Source organism: Epinephelus fuscoguttatus, linkage group LG19 (genome assembly GCF_011397635.1).
Source record: "Epinephelus fuscoguttatus linkage group LG19, E.fuscoguttatus.final_Chr_v1".
Lineage (NCBI taxonomy): Eukaryota > Metazoa > Chordata > Actinopteri > Perciformes > Serranidae > Epinephelus > Epinephelus fuscoguttatus.
Window position 1 is genome coordinate 21,746,309 of NC_064770.1, and position 16,595 is coordinate 21,762,903.

General features: G+C 42.6%; 2 protein-coding genes across 2 annotated transcripts in view; both read left to right on the forward strand.

Moving 5' to 3' along the window:
* The first annotated feature begins 591 nt into the window (after positions 1 to 591).
* LOC125879515 (uncharacterized) lies at positions 592 to 3,358 on the forward strand. The gene is made up of 3 exons (XM_049561453.1): positions 592 to 1,131; positions 1,368 to 1,485; positions 2,353 to 3,358. The coding sequence occupies exons 1-3, from the start codon at positions 1,115 to 1,117 to the stop codon at positions 2,572 to 2,574; spliced, it is 357 nt and encodes a 118-aa protein (XP_049417410.1). The 5' UTR covers positions 592 to 1,114; the 3' UTR covers positions 2,575 to 3,358.
* A 7,861-nt stretch (positions 3,359 to 11,219) lies between these two features.
* The window catches only part of LOC125879490 (BAH and coiled-coil domain-containing protein 1), a 100,054-nt gene continuing 94,678 nt past the window's right edge, over positions 11,220 to 16,595 (forward strand). Inside the window, exon 1 of the mRNA XM_049561407.1 lies at positions 11,220 to 11,675. The gene's annotated coding sequence lies outside the window, so the exon portion shown is untranslated. The remainder of the gene's footprint in view (positions 11,676 to 16,595) is intronic.

Genomic DNA, 16,595 nt, shown 5'->3' on the forward strand with positions numbered 1-16,595 from the left:
AATAGCCACACAGATTTTACGGAAATATGGGCTGCAGCTCACGTTTTGTTACATTGTATATCTGTTTTTATTAAAGACCCTTAAATCAATAATAACATTCGGCTACAATGCGTTTTATAAAACCTTAGACAGCGACATCTTTTGGCAGACCATAGGTCAGTAGGCCCTATTTGTCGATTGCTGTGTCTGATTAAGACCAATTCTAGTTTTAGAACAGACACACGTTAATAAAATTAATAAATACACAATACTTCACCAATGAATCAATCAAGTTAATTGGCAGCTTTCTGCGCTGCAAACTGCGCCTGTGTCATAATGTGCTGCCTTTAGGTGCTGCTCGGACCCCCCCTTTTTCTCATCGAAATCGTCTTAACTGCACACATAGGCTGCGTGTAACCGAGAAAAAAAACAATGCTGTTCATCACTTAATTCACCATCATTGTTAATAAGACGATCGCGATCGCAACACTTACATATTTGGTACCACAGAAAACTCTACTTTGATTCTCTAACTAGCATATGAAGCTATTTTTTCCGACAGCACTTAAAAGCGCCATTACTCGTCTTCGCGCATGCGCAGTTCCATGTAAACACAACTGCCGCGGTCGGTTGTGGGTTTAGCTGTAACTGTTAAAACGTACGTTAGCTAGGCTGAACTAAAACCGGTGTAATTTTACTCGAGCTCTGGCACTAAGCTCGTTAGAGTTTTATATAAAATGGCAGGATATTTTTTTTGTAATATGTGCTAGAGTCGGCTAAGAGAGAAAGTATTATCTATGAAGGTTAGCTAGCGGTGACGTTAGCTTGTAACCTAGCATTTGTGACTGGCTTTTTTTTTTTTACACCCGGTCTTTGTAATTTTATAGCCAGTTACCCTCAGTGTCGGCGTTGTTAATTAGATTAGATTATTCTCTAGTGTTGCCAAATGGGTAGTAGTATCACATCAGTATTCAACATAGTTTGCTAGCCAGGGAACACTATTGTGCTAACTTAGGTGATAGGCCATCGACTGACAGGAAACAAGCTAACGGAATCGATAACGTCAACCGGTCGTTTCCCCCAGTCTGGTGTGAACAAATAAGGAAACTCGTCGAGATTGATTTAGTGTCATCATATGTTGACTGAAAACAGGTAAGAGGAGCCTACAATACATTATGTAACGCTAACTGAAGAGATGTAGCTCGAAACAACTGTTAGAGTAACTTGCTGTGGCCTGTATTCACCACTTGCAGCAGCCATTTATATAAAAACATCGACACATGTAGCAGTTGGTCGTGCATAGGTTACAGCAACGACATATATGGGTGTGTGATGGCAGTTAACTATGCACCTGTGTTAAATGCCTGTCTATGTTTGTACCCCAACAGGAAACGACAGCGCAGCGGTGGTGATGAGGAGAGTGGCCACCTGGTGCCTCAAGCCAAAAGGCAGAGCAGAGCTCATCCGCTCTCTCCTGAGCCAGGCCGGGATGCCTGGGACTCTGAGGTACTAACACATGTCAAGGGAAATGCAATCATACAAATTTAGAAACCACCTGTAATTAAGTTTTTAAACTATAAAGAAGACTAATCGTTGCCTTATTAGTTGGTGCTCACAGCTAGCTTATAAACTAATGGGTAATTATGTGTGGATGGATAATGGGTGGATCTGAGGTATCGCAGAGTGACAAACAGGGAGAAATAGGATTCCAAAAAGCATCTTGTAACTGAATATTACGCACTGTTTTAACTATGCTCCACTGTCTGATTGGGTAAAGACTTAACATACCAGGTAAAATCCTCACACTTTGGGGAATCATCTGTTTCATGGGAATACGGCATGATACAACTCCAGTCAAGTGCTCTTCTTGAACAAAGCAGTTGTTTCTGCATGGTGAAAAGTTACAGTAGTTATCCACAGCTGTACCAGGAGCTAGTTCAGGTCCCACTCACAGCAGATTCATTTAGTAGTTAACATTTTGTATTCAAACTAAGAATTACATCTACCATTTCAAAATGTTGTGGTTGGTCTTCTCTGCTCTCACACCACAAGTTGGATTCGAAGCAGACTGAGACCTCCTTTCCAAGCCGTTTTGGTACAGTTTGACAGCTTTCACACTAGCATGAACTGACTGAACAAGATACGCAAACGCACCAGAGTTTGTTTGAGCTGCATTAAATAGGTTAGGCATGAAAGCACCCATACTTGGTTAGAAACATTGTGGCTAATGAGGTCTTTTTGAGGTCTAGTTTTTGCATGTATGCCCCAAAGCGTGTCAAATGTAAGGCTTTGAATTTATCTAGACAAAACAAGCCTTGATGTTGATGATCTTATCTAGCTGGCACACGGTTAATGCTGACATCTGCTTTTCAGTCGTCCAACAGCGAGAGCAGCAGCAGCATCAGCAGTCCAGAGCATGCAGCCGGGAGCTGTGGCAGCCAGTGCGTCGTGGGCCCCTGCAGCCCCCTCAGCTCCAGTGACTCCTCAGAATTGGCCGGCTCTACGAGCCTGGCATCCTACCTGCAGATCAACCGCATCCTGAAGCAGGCCCACTTCCAGAGCCTGCAGAGCCGATGTCAGCTCAGAGACACATGACGACCTAATGTCTCCCTCTGTCAGCCACCAGAGGACTGAGTCCCTGAGGCGTGCCAGAGCACCACACGCTGATTCACTTCACTCAGCTCTTCCCACTCATCTCCAGTTATTGTGATATCTTGCAGCTCTACATATCTGTGGATGGAGACCAGCTCCTGGTCAGGTATCTGGAGGGGGTCCATCATTCAAATAAATCAAAAGTGATAATCATGTTAGCAATAATAACCGTGTGATCAACGTAAACATTTTTTGTGATCCACTTGATTTCTGACCAGTCTGGTTTACATGCTGCTCTCGGAGCCTTATTGTGACTGAGTGATGATGACGACGAATCCCCGTGTTTTGTCCTTAATGTATGAAAACAGTGCTACTGCAGCTGCAGGAATGGCACCAAACACAATTTTTAGGCCGGTCAGTGTGACTCGTTTAGTCTGCTAGTAGGGTACTTGGGTTGATTAATGCTGAATCTGATGTCTGTGTGAGTACATGGACCAGTCTCAGGGAAGATTTGCACTTGTCTTGGACTGCTCATTTGCTTTCATATTCAGACAGGGACTCCTTCACAGGGACCTGTAGAAGCCATGGGTGGCAACGTAGCCGACGAGGTTATGTTTTCTGTCCTTGTTTTGTTAGTTTATAGAGTACTTAGATTTTAGTTAAACTCTGTGAAGAGTCAGGAATAAGTGATCTGGTTTGAGCGTGGTTTACAATTTTAAAATTATTTCATAACACTGCAAGATGTGGAATTTTTAGGACTTTTCCACATTTTCCATCAACTACTGCACTTAAAAAACTAAAGTGGCACATTTATCCTGTATATAACAATTCCATACAGTATGTTTAATGTTCCTAATGCAGATTAAGATCCTTAAAACATAGCTGATTAGTAAAACATTGTGCAGCCTTGGCAGTGGTGTTCACTGGTGCTGCTTCCCAGCTGTGTTTCATTTTCATTATCACCTAAGTTTATGATCTCAACATAACTCGTCCTGTCTTCTCATGATCACTGAATAATAACGCTGTAGATGTGACATGGGGATAATTATCTATAATCAAATGTCACTGCTCACATTTGACTTCAGAATCTAACACATTTATTGTAAACTAATGCAACTACAACCAAAGGAAGAATCTGTGTAATGTCACTATGATAGAGAGTGAGGGTGCACTTGTGGTTGTCAGCAGTTATGTAACAGCAGCATAATGATCGTGCAAAGCAATGTCAAGTAGAGATTGCCTTATCTGTATTGATTATAGATAATTACAACATCTGGCGTGGCTTTTCTAATAATCATCAGAAAACAAATTGACTCATAGTAATATTGGTCATGATGACAAAGCCTCTGGTGTCGAGATCATGAGAGAAACATTTAGAATATTTTGATTATTATGACATTAGGAGATAAGTAGAGCAGTTAGGGTTGTTTTTGTTCTATTTCTTGTGATCATAGAAAAATATAGTGATCACATCACCAGCGTTCTCTCGTGACCACAAAAGCAAAATGATGGCTACTCCCATGAACCCTACAACCTCCCGTACTCCTTTAGGCTTTCTCAGTCTTCTATTGATTGTATGGAGCGCTGTTTGATGTGGCATTTGAGCATGTAGGAAAATGTAGTTCTTTCTGTCTGGAGGTTGCAGTTCACTCTTTAGGAACAAAAAGACATTCCCTAGGCTTTTGTTTGCAATATTACTGGAGCCACTAAAATGCTGTTTTAATTGCAGACGAGCCTCTCTGCCTGTGTACTACCATTTCAAGGTTGCTGTATGTGTGTCCCTGTGCACTGAACATCCAGGTACAAACACTGACCATAAGGCTGTGCGTCTCTTCTGTTACTTAGAGCGGGATTGGTTTCATCGCTGAGGCCTCATCCCAGGAGTAAGCTCAGCTATTTATTTTTTTTTATTTTTCTCAGACTGGTGTGTCAGGAACGAAAGCATTTTGAAAATGTGGTTTATTTTTTTTTTTTATGATATATTTTTTTTGTATTTAGTAATGTACATGACATTAGCCTGCCATTGACTTTTTTTTCTTGTAAATACTCCATTTCAGAAATAAAAATTAATGTTTTTGAATAAAGGCACTGTTTACTTTTTTTATGAAGCTGCATTTGGACCCCCTAAATAATTAAAATCTGTAACATGGTGATGCTGGGAGCATCTCGGTTGCTACTCTGTGAGAAAAAACCTATTTGCTTTGCATGCTATGTCCTGTATGTTAGGGCAGGAATTCCCTCTGTCCCCACATCCTCCCCTTTTCCTCCAAATGGCCAGTAATGAATGACTCCCCATGCATTGAGACCATCATTAATGAGATATGACCTGTGTCTGAGCGAGGAGCAGCCAAAGGTTTCTTTAATTAGCACACTACATGTCCTTGTCTTGTCACAGACACAGTAACAGATTACATACATTAATGCACCACACGTAACCACGGTTACGTTGCCGGGGCCACTGTGGGTCCTCATTACTCGCCTTTTTTTTTTGATTCCCTTGTTCCACCTCTACTAAGTTAGAGATGAAGAACGAGCCAATGATAATTCAGGATTAGCAATCTCCCTGCTTGGTAAGAATGTAGCTCTTTTCCTTTCTCAGGTGCATGCCTTCTCGTTATCTTGAACCATGCAGCGCAGCAACATACAGAGAGGGACAATTAGTGAGCTGTATGTGAACCTTTCATCTTGGCATCATCTGAAGTATGCCTTTTTTGAGCGGCCTGTTGTATATTGAAGCAAACATCATGTTAGAGCCGGGCATGTGCTGTGTAATTAGTTGGCGAGGATGCAATTAGCAGCAGCTTGGATAAATATTTTCCCAGTGATAATCCAAAGTACTGTTTGAGGAAAAACATCAGTATTAAAGAAATGATTTACTCCAAAATGGAAATTCAATGAAGCCTTCATAGTGTCCTGTTGACATTAAGTAACGCTCTGGTAAGAGATTAGTGTTTACGACAAGGAACATATATGATTTTTAAGAATTTAAAAGCACAATGACTCAAACTTGTAACACAGAAAAAAAAGTCTCACATTACATATCAGTGTTTCTCACATGCTGCTTGGCACGTCACACACGGGCAACTCCCCGAGCACCAGCTAATGTGTGTGCCATTACTATGTGTGTGCTCACCTATCTCTTCTGATAACTTGACTCCTTTACAAGAGTCAAATAATCCACAGAGGTCTCCTCCTCTCCTAAAGAAACAGACCAGGGTTCTCATTTAAAAACACTGCGTATGCACAAAACAAGGCCTGAAAGAGGCGTATACGCCATGTCCCACGCGAAAGTTGTAATGTATAAAAACAGACTTGATGAGAGAAATTTTGACCCATGCTTATGGACATTTTGGAGATGGAAAATTGGCTTTTGTCTGTAGGTATGATTTTAATATGGATCCTACGCACTGTTTTATAAATGAGACCCCAGGTGATTTAAACCAGTAAAAACACTGAATAAAGCGATTTCATGTTTTAAAAAAAAACCCTGTTTTTCCAACTTCTAACTACAGTGGCTGATGCTAAAACACAAATGGTCCTATCTAGAACCAGTTTTTGATGTGTCAGCTGGGGGCTACTGTAGAAACATGGCAGTGCAACATGTCGATCTCCGTAGATGAGAACCTGCTCACTGTAATGGTGATATACTTGTATCCCATTTCTGCGAATATATCCCCCTAAATCATATACATTGACCTTTAAAGTGCAGCAGCCGGTTGTTCCATAAGGACATCACAGTGCAGATAAATTAGCTTTTTGCTATTTTACCATTAACAAGAGGAACACTGCATGGCATTCTAGATAAGACATAGCAAAATGAGTTTATTTAAAATTTGGACTGTGAAACATTTAAATTCTGGATGGATGGTGGATGCATATTCTGCCACCGTTTACATAGACACACAAAATAAGTCACAGATTTTTATTTATACAGAACAAAGAGTAAAAAGCACACATTTATGAAGTATAAATCTTTGATAGTGTGTTTGCCCACCAGCAGATGTTCTGAGTCCAGATGTTCATGAAAAGAGCAGTAGAGGGCAGCACACTCTGAGTGTTAGCTGGACACAAACTGTATTCCTGCATCTCATAAAAGCTGGGGGAATTCTACAACAGGGTCAAAAGGTGTGGGCTACGTAGAAGATATTTATCTTTAATCTGTTTTCACACACACACACACACACACACACACACACACACACACACATACATACACACACTGTCCTTTCCGGGCAGCACACAGATATGAAGGTGGGCGGTGATGAATGGCTCATATCAGTTGTGTGGAGAGGCAGGAGAGAGTTAAATGAACTGTCCTTGTTCTGGGGTCTATGTATGCGCATACATTGTTATATTTTTACCATGGCCAGCGAAAAAATCTGGGTTAGTCTTTGGTTCCTTTTCTTTATGTCCTCTCTGCGAAGATCCACATCTCTCCTCAAAGGCAAAAGCACGGTGAACATTAGCTACACACAACAAATACAGACAAGCAGACAAACTACTGTATGTTTTAGATTTATCAGTGTCTGGTTCACCTTTAGCTTCAAGACTTGTGTAATCCGTACAAGATTGTTTTGGAAGACAAACTGGTCAGGGGACAGTCCTTCAAGTAAGTGGCTTTGGTATATTTAAAATATGAATTATGTCAAAGCTAAAAGAACATGAGCAAAGAAAGCAAAAGTGAGCTGAAGCTGACCTGGTCACCCTTGTGTCTCTTTGCCAGACTTTGGCTGAAATGTATTTGGGCAGCTGCTGCTTAGCATGAGATGGTGATTGGGTTGGCATCAAGTGTACAGCTTTCCCTCGCCAGCCAACACAAACATCTGCTTTGCCTCCCCACCACCATTTCGCCCAACATCAAACAACAAAGCTCGCCTGCTCTGCTGCCCCCATGGCCGTCCGAAGAATTAATGACCCACCAAGCACATTAGCGGTGCCCTATTGCCCCAGCCTGGCTGGAGCAGGGAATAGGGAAAGCCGTGGCAGGCGAACAAGGAGAGGGAAGGGTTAGTGGGTCAGGATGATGAAGTACTTCACAGGTCAGGAATTAAGATGGATAGATATCCAGGTGTTATTGGGATGTTTACTGCATTTATGCATGGACGGATTACTGAACGGGCACTAGGCACAGGCGCAGGGGCCCAAAGTGTCAGGAGCCCCCCCTCCCTCAGCCTTCATCTGCAAAATGTCACTCAATTTTACACGTAGTGACCAGGACAAGACTCAAAAAGACCGTAAAGAGATGCGGAGGAACTGCCAAGAGACACAAATTTACCATAAAAAGGGCCAAAATGACCCCACAGAGACACAAAATGATGACAAATGAACACAAAATAACCACAAGGAGACACAAAATGACTACAGGGAGACACACAATGACCAAAAAGAGACAAAAAGGCCTCACAGAGTCACAAAACATCTACAGAGAGACACACAACAACCGAAAAAGAGACAAAATGACCTCACAGAGACACAAAATTATTACAAAGGAACACAAAATAACCACAAGGAGACACAAAATGACCCCAGAGAGACACAAAATGACTGCAGGGAGACAAAGAATGACCAAAAAAAGACACAAAATGACTTCAGGGAGACACACAACAACCACAGAGGGCACAAAATAACCTCAAAGAAACACAAAATGACCACAAAGAGACACACAACTACCAAAAAAGACACAAAATGACCTCAAAGAGAGACAAAATGACTGCAGGGAGACACACAGTTACCAAAATAGACACAAATTGACCCCAAAGAGACAAAAAAACATCTACAGGAAGATACACAACGACCAAAAACAGACACAAAATGACCAAAAAATTACACAAATCGACTATAGGGAGACACGCAACAACCAAAAATGACACAAAATGAACTCAAAGACACATAAGACCACTGCAGGGAGACACACAACAACCAAAAAAGACTCAAAATGACCACAAAGAGTCACAAAATATCTACAGGGAGACACACAACGACCAAGAAAGACACAAAATGACCCCAAAGGGACACAAAATGACTGCAGGGAGACAAACAATGACCAAAAAAGACAAAAAATGACTTCAGGGAGACACACAACAACCACAGAGGGCACAAAATAACTTCAAAGAAACACAAAACCTCCACAAAGAGACACACAACAACCACAAGGAGACAAAAAATGACCACAAAGAGGCACAAAACCTCTACAGGGAGACACACAACTACCATAAAAGACACAAAATGACCCCAAAGAGAGATAAAACATCTACAGGAAGACACACAATGACCAAATATGACACAAAATGACCTCAAAGACACATAAAACCACTGCAGGGAGACACACAACAACCAAAAAAGACACAAAATTACCTCAAAGAGACACAAAGTTGTTACAGTGGAACACAAATTAACCACACAGTGACATAAAATGATAGCAAAGAGACACACAGTGACCAATAAAGACACAAAATGACCACACTCAAAAAAGAGAGACACTAAACCACCACAATGTCTGTTATGTCTTGCTCCTGTTTGGTTGAGGTGGTTTGGCCTTCCGCATATCTGTGCCCAGGGGCCCGTTGAGTTATAATCCAACCACGTATTTATGCAAGTCCTTTGTCATCCTGCAATCGGTCTTTAGCATTAATTTGACAGCCATGCTGACAGATAAAACGAGTCCTGGATTTGAAACAGTATTATTGTTAAAAACTCTGGATTTGCCATCATGTTGTGTGTTTTCTGTGAAAGCACAGTATTACTTTCCATGTTTGGCACTTGACCCGGTAGTTGACTCAGGACAGAGGCTGTTAAAATACAAAATGTATGGCTATGAAGGCACAGCACTCAGACAGAAACGACCTGCTCTTGAGTGAAAACAAAAACAGAGGAGGATCTTCTCCCTTATCCTCTATGAGCCGGCCCATGCTGCTGCCGTTAGTGCTCACTCTTTCCCCAACTGTTGCTGTCAGGGTGTGGAGAGGAGGACTGGGTTATCTCACTGGCTGTAGCCTAAACACACGGCCTCGATGCAGCTGAGAACCAGTCGTCATTTCCCGAAGAAAAGGAAAGCAAACAGCTCAGCCACTCTCTATAGAGCTGTCTGCAGTTTTAAAGCTTTGAACGGACTGACCAGGAAAGTAAGACAGCCGACAGGCTCGGCACACTTGGGTCAGTGTCTCCGGTTCCACTTTATGGCCTCCCTATTCAATTTCACACAATGCGCTCCTGAGACAATGTACAGTAGACTGTTTTCATTGCACAGCGAAGTTACAGTCAAGGCCTCAATCAATCATAATAAATGTTCACCCCAGAACACAGAAAGAAAGGCTGTGAGCAGTTTCTTGTCCCACATACAGGCCACAACCGTCCCTCCTTTTATGTTTGCTCGTGAGAATATTCACACACCCTGTCTCGTATTTGTAAAACGTGATGTTTACGTGGTTCAGTTTTCCCCTTTTCGGCTGTCAACACTCACAGGCTTTCAACCCGGAGGGAAGAAGTGCAATAGTTTAGAGAGAGTCGTGCTAAGTGGGACTGTTTAGGATTGGCCGGGTAGAGCATGCACTCAGCGCACCGCCATCCAGACCGCTGTTTTCTAAATGGCCCCTATTAACTGAATGGGAATATGCTGCACTCAGGCCTGTGCTGTTAGCACAGAGAGGACAGGCTACATGGCTCACACAGCCTGGTGTCGTCTCCACACGGCTGACCTGCCACACAGGCATGTTTCATCACCAGAGGACTGATATGGCGCCGCTCACAGCCACCAAGGTGCAATTTGTTGCATTTGGACTATAACTGTCAGGAAGAGATATACCCTCACTTAAATAGCCGCCCATAATCTGCCCCTCTCCCTGTATTATCCTAATTGAACCCATGGGCGGCCAACGCCATCAATAGCTGAGCTCATCTGCAAATTAATAAAACATGGGCCCTCACCAAATCTATGCTTGTGATAAAGCTTGAAGCTACTTAGACACACTAAAGGACTGAGTGTTTGTGATTGTATTTTCAAGAGAAATGGAGGCACAATAAAATGTTCTCATTTTGTTGTTCAGCAGGGATGAGTTCTTATGGCTCCCGTGGTCCGACGTGTATCCCACACGAACTTCCTCTTCCTCCGTCCTTTTCGTAAATGCTTATTAAAACTATCAAACGCCATTTACCTACGCATGCTTTTGCAATTTACCCTGATGATGTTACATCAGCGGCCGCGGGGCTTTGAGGTGCAGATTCCAACTGATTCAACAGGTGATCACCGAGCACGATGTTTTGTTTTCGTCTCGCTGCTGACTGTTGTGAAGCCACATTTTCCTTGGTCAGGACTGAGACATGCTGGCACCATCAACAAGTGCCACATCAGCACAAGTACAGGGGGGCTTTTGGCTTTGTGTTTATTTTGACTGTGTGGACTGACACCCAGCGTGATGTGGGAGTCGATGAAAGAGGTGGTCATCATAATAAGACCTAGATCTTAATAACAACAAATCCTGGAGGACACTAAAAAAGCAGCCAGAGGTTATTAAAGTCATCTATCATGTCTGTTGGGTTAGTAGTCACTCAGTTACCATCCTTTCCTCCTCCTCCTCCTCTCGCCATTCATGATCACTCCTCTGTTAAACATGAAACCAAGGCCGGGGTGACCAAACTTTCTTCTGCTTTCTGCGTCTCTTTTTCTCTCCCACACAGCTTCCTCACGTGGAGCACAAGTCCCTTTGTTTTCACACGTACAAAACCCAAGGCAGACTTTCAAAGACTGCAACCTCCGACTGTTCCTCCGAAAAGAAGGCCAAGCCCAAAGTGGCATCACGCTCCGAGGGAAGGCGGGACTCCTCCAGTATCAACACAACATACCTGGCCTTGAGTGCACCTCAAAGCTTTTGGTCTGCTCATGGGCTTATTTTACAGCGCAGTCAGTGTGCGCTGATGAAAACGCTCGGGACATAAAGAAAGGAATGCTGTAAAAGCTGGAAGGCCGTGACAACTTGATGAGCCATCAAGATCGACTGTGAACAACCTAGAAACATGGAGAGAAAGGGCTGACATCACAGAGCGCGGGTATATGGAGTCATGGATATATGGACAAAATAGAAAAACACACTGACTCTCCAAAGAAAACAGTGAGTAATCCTTGGCCAGAGTATTGTTTGGGCATGCACATGATTGTTGAAACACCTCGATGCCACAGTGAATGACAGTGCACGCTTGTCTATGCTGGACCAGTTACAAAGTGGTGGGTGTAAAAACATGACTAATCATCAAACCAGAAGGGAAACAAGTTCCCATGAACAATATACACAAAGACAAGCCTTTTCATCCACACAGTCTTTATGGTTGAGCTTTACTTATGCACGCAAAAAAGGAGAATCAAAAACATTTTGAGAGCGATTCTCATCTTATTTAAAGACACAGGCTGCTGAAGGTACGATATATATACTGTAATATATTTGTACTTTGTGAGACTTTATTCCACTAGTTTTTAAAGGAAAAAAACTGTACCTTTAAAGGAATACGCCACTAATTTTACTCATGAAGTTCAGTTTAGTCATCGCGAACCAAAAGAAGTGTTTCATGAGTCAGTTTGCTAGTGGAAGGTGAACATCATGAGCAAGGTTACTTAAAAGAACCAGTCTTCTCATCGGTAGCATTGGTTGTCGCTGCACATAGGTTTGCCGATGCTAATGTCGCTGCGGGCTACCGACGTTAGCTTGCTGCTCCCAGCCTGCATTCAGTAACGTAGGATTTGACTTTCAAAGCTCTGTTGTGCCATCTTCTGACTCTGTTAGTGTTCTCTTCGCATTGCCCTTTTTAAGCCAGGCCAACATTATTGTAATGTGATGTTATGACAGAGAAAAGTAGGCAGGGGAGAATGGACACAGGTGAGCGTCCCTCACATAGTGCCTCCTTGGTAGCATACACAGTTCCCCCAGTGCTCCCTGGGGAGTGCACTTTATTTAGGGCCATTATAAATCGCCAAGAGAACCTGATATGGACAGGACAAAGAAATAAAAAGAGTACCAGCAGCTTGTGAGAAGTGCCGGTGTACAAAAACAGTCACAGTAAATCAATGAGTGAAATGTAGACGTGCCGACTGGTACTGTGTACCAGTTAAATCCGGCCCATTTCAAGCACATCTGGCAGGAGATTTTGTTACTATAGACCGAGTCACCATGACACTGCGCTAACACTTGTGAAACTGTTTATTTTTTGTTGTCATTTACAGCCAGGACATCGACCCGGTCTCGCTCTGAAGCTGTCGAAATCCAACGCTTGGGCAGTGACTTCTGGCGTCAGACACTGATGAAAAAAGCCGTCCTTTAACATCGGCATGATACACGGCTGGTAGCTGTTATAGTTTAACAGTGCTTGGCAGCGTCAGGGAGAAACGCGGTGGAACAAGAACGAAAGTTAAGGCGGCAAAAGTCCGTGTAGGTAGATTATTAGATAGTAGATTAAAAAGCCAAACCTGTTCTTTTTTCCTGAACCTAACCATGTGTTTTTGTTGCCTAAACCCAACTACCCAACCAAAATACATTGATTTGTGTTGTTGTACTGATGTAGTGCATTTATTTTGAAAGAGACTGTATGTAAATGGTAAATATCCTGTGAAAACGGAAGTGTATTTTGAAAGAAGACAATGCATGTAACAGGCAGAACTTGAACTTTCACATCGTATCTGGATGTGGAAGGTGACGGTCCATGACCAAACATCAATATGTGACAAGGTCAGAGTGAGAATGTGTTTCCTACATAGTCAAACATGATGGTTCAACCTATGTGACCATTCTGCTCTGCTTATATTTTATGTACTGCTTTACTTATCCAGCATTTTTGCTAAAATAAATTTACGGGATTGGATGCTAAACAATGAACTGCTCTTGACAGGGGCCGCAGCAAAATGTATATTAGCCAATGTCCACTATATTTGGAATATTTTCACTGCACCACCTTACCCAGTAACTGATCAAGGCAGCGGTAGACGAGCAACTCCTGTGTTCTAAAATGGCTGTCCTTGTCAATAGAGTTTGGTGGCTTTGAGATTAGGGCTTCACTTCCTTGTTAGAAAGGGCTGTCTGACAGCAAGGGTAAAGCACTGAAAATATTATTTATATAGCATATTGATTTTTTTAGGTGGTTTTCACCTCAGAACGTAGTGTGAACAAACATTTTGATTCGGTCTATTGGACAGAGCCACCGTAGCTGTTTCCCCCTGTTTCTAGTCTTTATGCTAAGCTAAGCTAACCAGCTGCAAGACTGATGAAAACTGTATTGATCTTCTCATCTCACCCTCCACCAGTGAGCAAAAAAAAAAGTCAAACATTTGCTTCAAGAAAATGATTGCTGCCTTCTTTGTACTTAACTTAAAAAGATATACGATAATAGTACAATACACTGATGGAGTTGAGACCATCCAAGCTCCAGCTACATTAAAATACTCCCTACAGCTTTTTGCTTTAATATTTTAGCTCTCTGGAAGGGGCCATTCATCACAAAAAGTGCTGTTACTTTTGATCCAGGAGAAGCAGATTTTATTGCCGATACTTTAGTACAACTTCTCCTGTCAGCCTGTATCTGTATTGTCACTGAAAATGTCATTTTTAGGGCCGAATCGCAGTCTGGAAACAATGCCAAAAAAGAAACCTAACGCAAATTTATTTCACCAAGTGTGGCCTTCTTAACAGCAAAGTATCATGTATTGGGCTGTCTGCATTCTCTTTAATGATTTACTCCCTCCAAACTTCAGTGGAAACATAATATTTTACATCCCTTTGAATGTCTTGTGTAGTGCAACAGAGCGTACTGTCGACTTTCATTACCGGAACGGGAGTTTTGGAAAGAGTAAACCTTGGAGTTTACCCAGACAGCCTTGTTGAAATTTGCTGTGTTGATTAACATTTTTTGAAAAAGAAGTCACTCACTGTCATTGTCACTACCCATAAAAAGTAGAGCCCAAAGGACATTAAGTGGAGGATTTATGGCCGCCGTATATTTGAGTGGAGGGCTGCTAAACCTTATGAAGTCTCTCTTGGCGCTGGAAGGTTTTGCTTTCTCTGTCTCGCTCTGTTGGTTTTTTCCCTGTTGCTTCAGAGTGCCTACAATTTCCCTCTCTTTATTTTCATTGGCATTTAAAGAGCTCGGTGCTCTGTTGAATGTACTCATTCAATAGTGAGCTTTTCAACACACACACACACACACACACACACACACACACACACAAACACATTAGGACACACGCGCATGCACACACACAAAGAAAGCAGCCGCGAACATGCAGAGAGTATAGACCCTGACTCTCCTGCTCAGTGCCGCAGGATGTTGGAACCCAGCAAGTTTCAAACGTACACCAGGTCTGAAAGCATTTCTCCCTGTCTGTGCTTGTCATTGTTGGGGGGCATTAATTGATTGGCTTGGTTTCTATTCCCTTTTGTGAAGTGGCTTTAGTCCTGAAGGTTGCTGAAATCCATTCAGACCATTCTCTTTGCCTGGTGGAACAGAGCACAGCGGTGGAGCAGCCACTGTCTCCACCTTTATTGGTGGAAATCGCCCTTGCACATTTTAATCTGCCATCTCCTGGGGTCTCATAACACTTTATGGCTTTATATGTCTCATCAGGTTTTATATTCTAGGATCATACAAAAAAATGACTCCTTTTTTTATTCCTTTGGTTGCCATCTTGATTTTTTTTTATAGTTGTTAGATATTTCTACCCAAATGCATGAACAGATGAGCCTTAAATGCTGCGTGTGTGTCAGCGTGGAGTCAGTTTTCAGGATGTAATTGACCACACATGAGATCAAAGTGTGTTTGTGCAACAACATTTCATGATTGGCTTTTTTTAAACACACAAGTGTGACAAGATGCCGAAAGTCTCCCGTAATTAAACGTTTACCTGTTTTTCATCCCATAAAACACCTCGAGGCTATCAGGATCTACAATCATCCTGACAGGGGGGTAATTGGAGAGGGAGGTGTAAAAATCAAATCATCAAAAATAGTGCCATTACTTGATTTGATTGTAAGCTGTAGCTTCCAGTGCCTGCTTCTTTTAAGAACACACACACACACACACACACACACACACACACACACACACACACACACACACACACACACAGTAACAGCTCATGCAGATGGGCCTATATCCACATCTGGCGACAGCTGGAGTTGTGAGCACATCTGTTCCGTCCTAGGTGGAAACCGAGAGGGTTGCTTCTGCTTTAATACTGACCTTCTCTTCAATATTTTCACTTTTTTCGATCCACTGTGGTGCCACAGCGGCCAAAATCCAACAGCAGCGGGGTTCTCTTACGTCCCCCCGATTCAGACAGAATGGCCTATCAAGCTCGCCCGAGGGGAACAAATGTCTGCCCAAATCACATCGTTTACACTCTCTCACACACCGTTTCCCCTCCCTCTTTGTGTTCTTGCTTCTGCGACTTCACTGACTTTCCTCCTTTGTTCTTTTACTTCTTTATTCGCCTTCTACTTCTCCCTCCTTCTTACGTCCGCATATTATCACTGCAGCTGGTGAACTGCTTTGTTCTGTGGACCACAGACAGCTAAAATCATCATCTGGGTGAGTGGGAGATGCACGCCAAGTCATCATTTCTGTAGCTGCAAGGGTTTGTGGTCATTTTGTTGACCCTCTTTTGATGACATTTTGCCTTCTGAAACCACCTCTGCATCTCAGTTCAACAGACGTATCTCTGTGATCTTTAGAGAGCCGCAGGGATGACGAGTTTGTTGGAGGCCAAGTTAGCACCGCTCAGGTTCCCTCGACAAAAGACACAAAGGATTTTTCCATTGGATTTTGAAAAGCTGTGGCAAGCAAACGCTTATGACACTTAGACGTTTTGTTCAGCAAGAGAATCCTCACACCACTTTTATGATTTTTGAAACTAAAATGCAGTCACCAGGAGGAAATAGCTAACATTAGGCTATAAACGAGCAACACCACAGTCCCATGACTTCATTGCTGCCACCACAACGAGGCTGTAAAGCCTTCATCGGCGTGATGATGTTACTGTATGTAGTCTCATT

Excerpts from the sequence above, each read along its gene's own strand:
- LOC125879515 (XM_049561453.1), top strand. Across the intron at positions 1,486-2,352 it reads GGGATGCCTGGGACTCTGAG|TCGTCCAACAGCGAGAGCAG; the intron begins GTACTAACACAT and ends TCTGCTTTTCAG.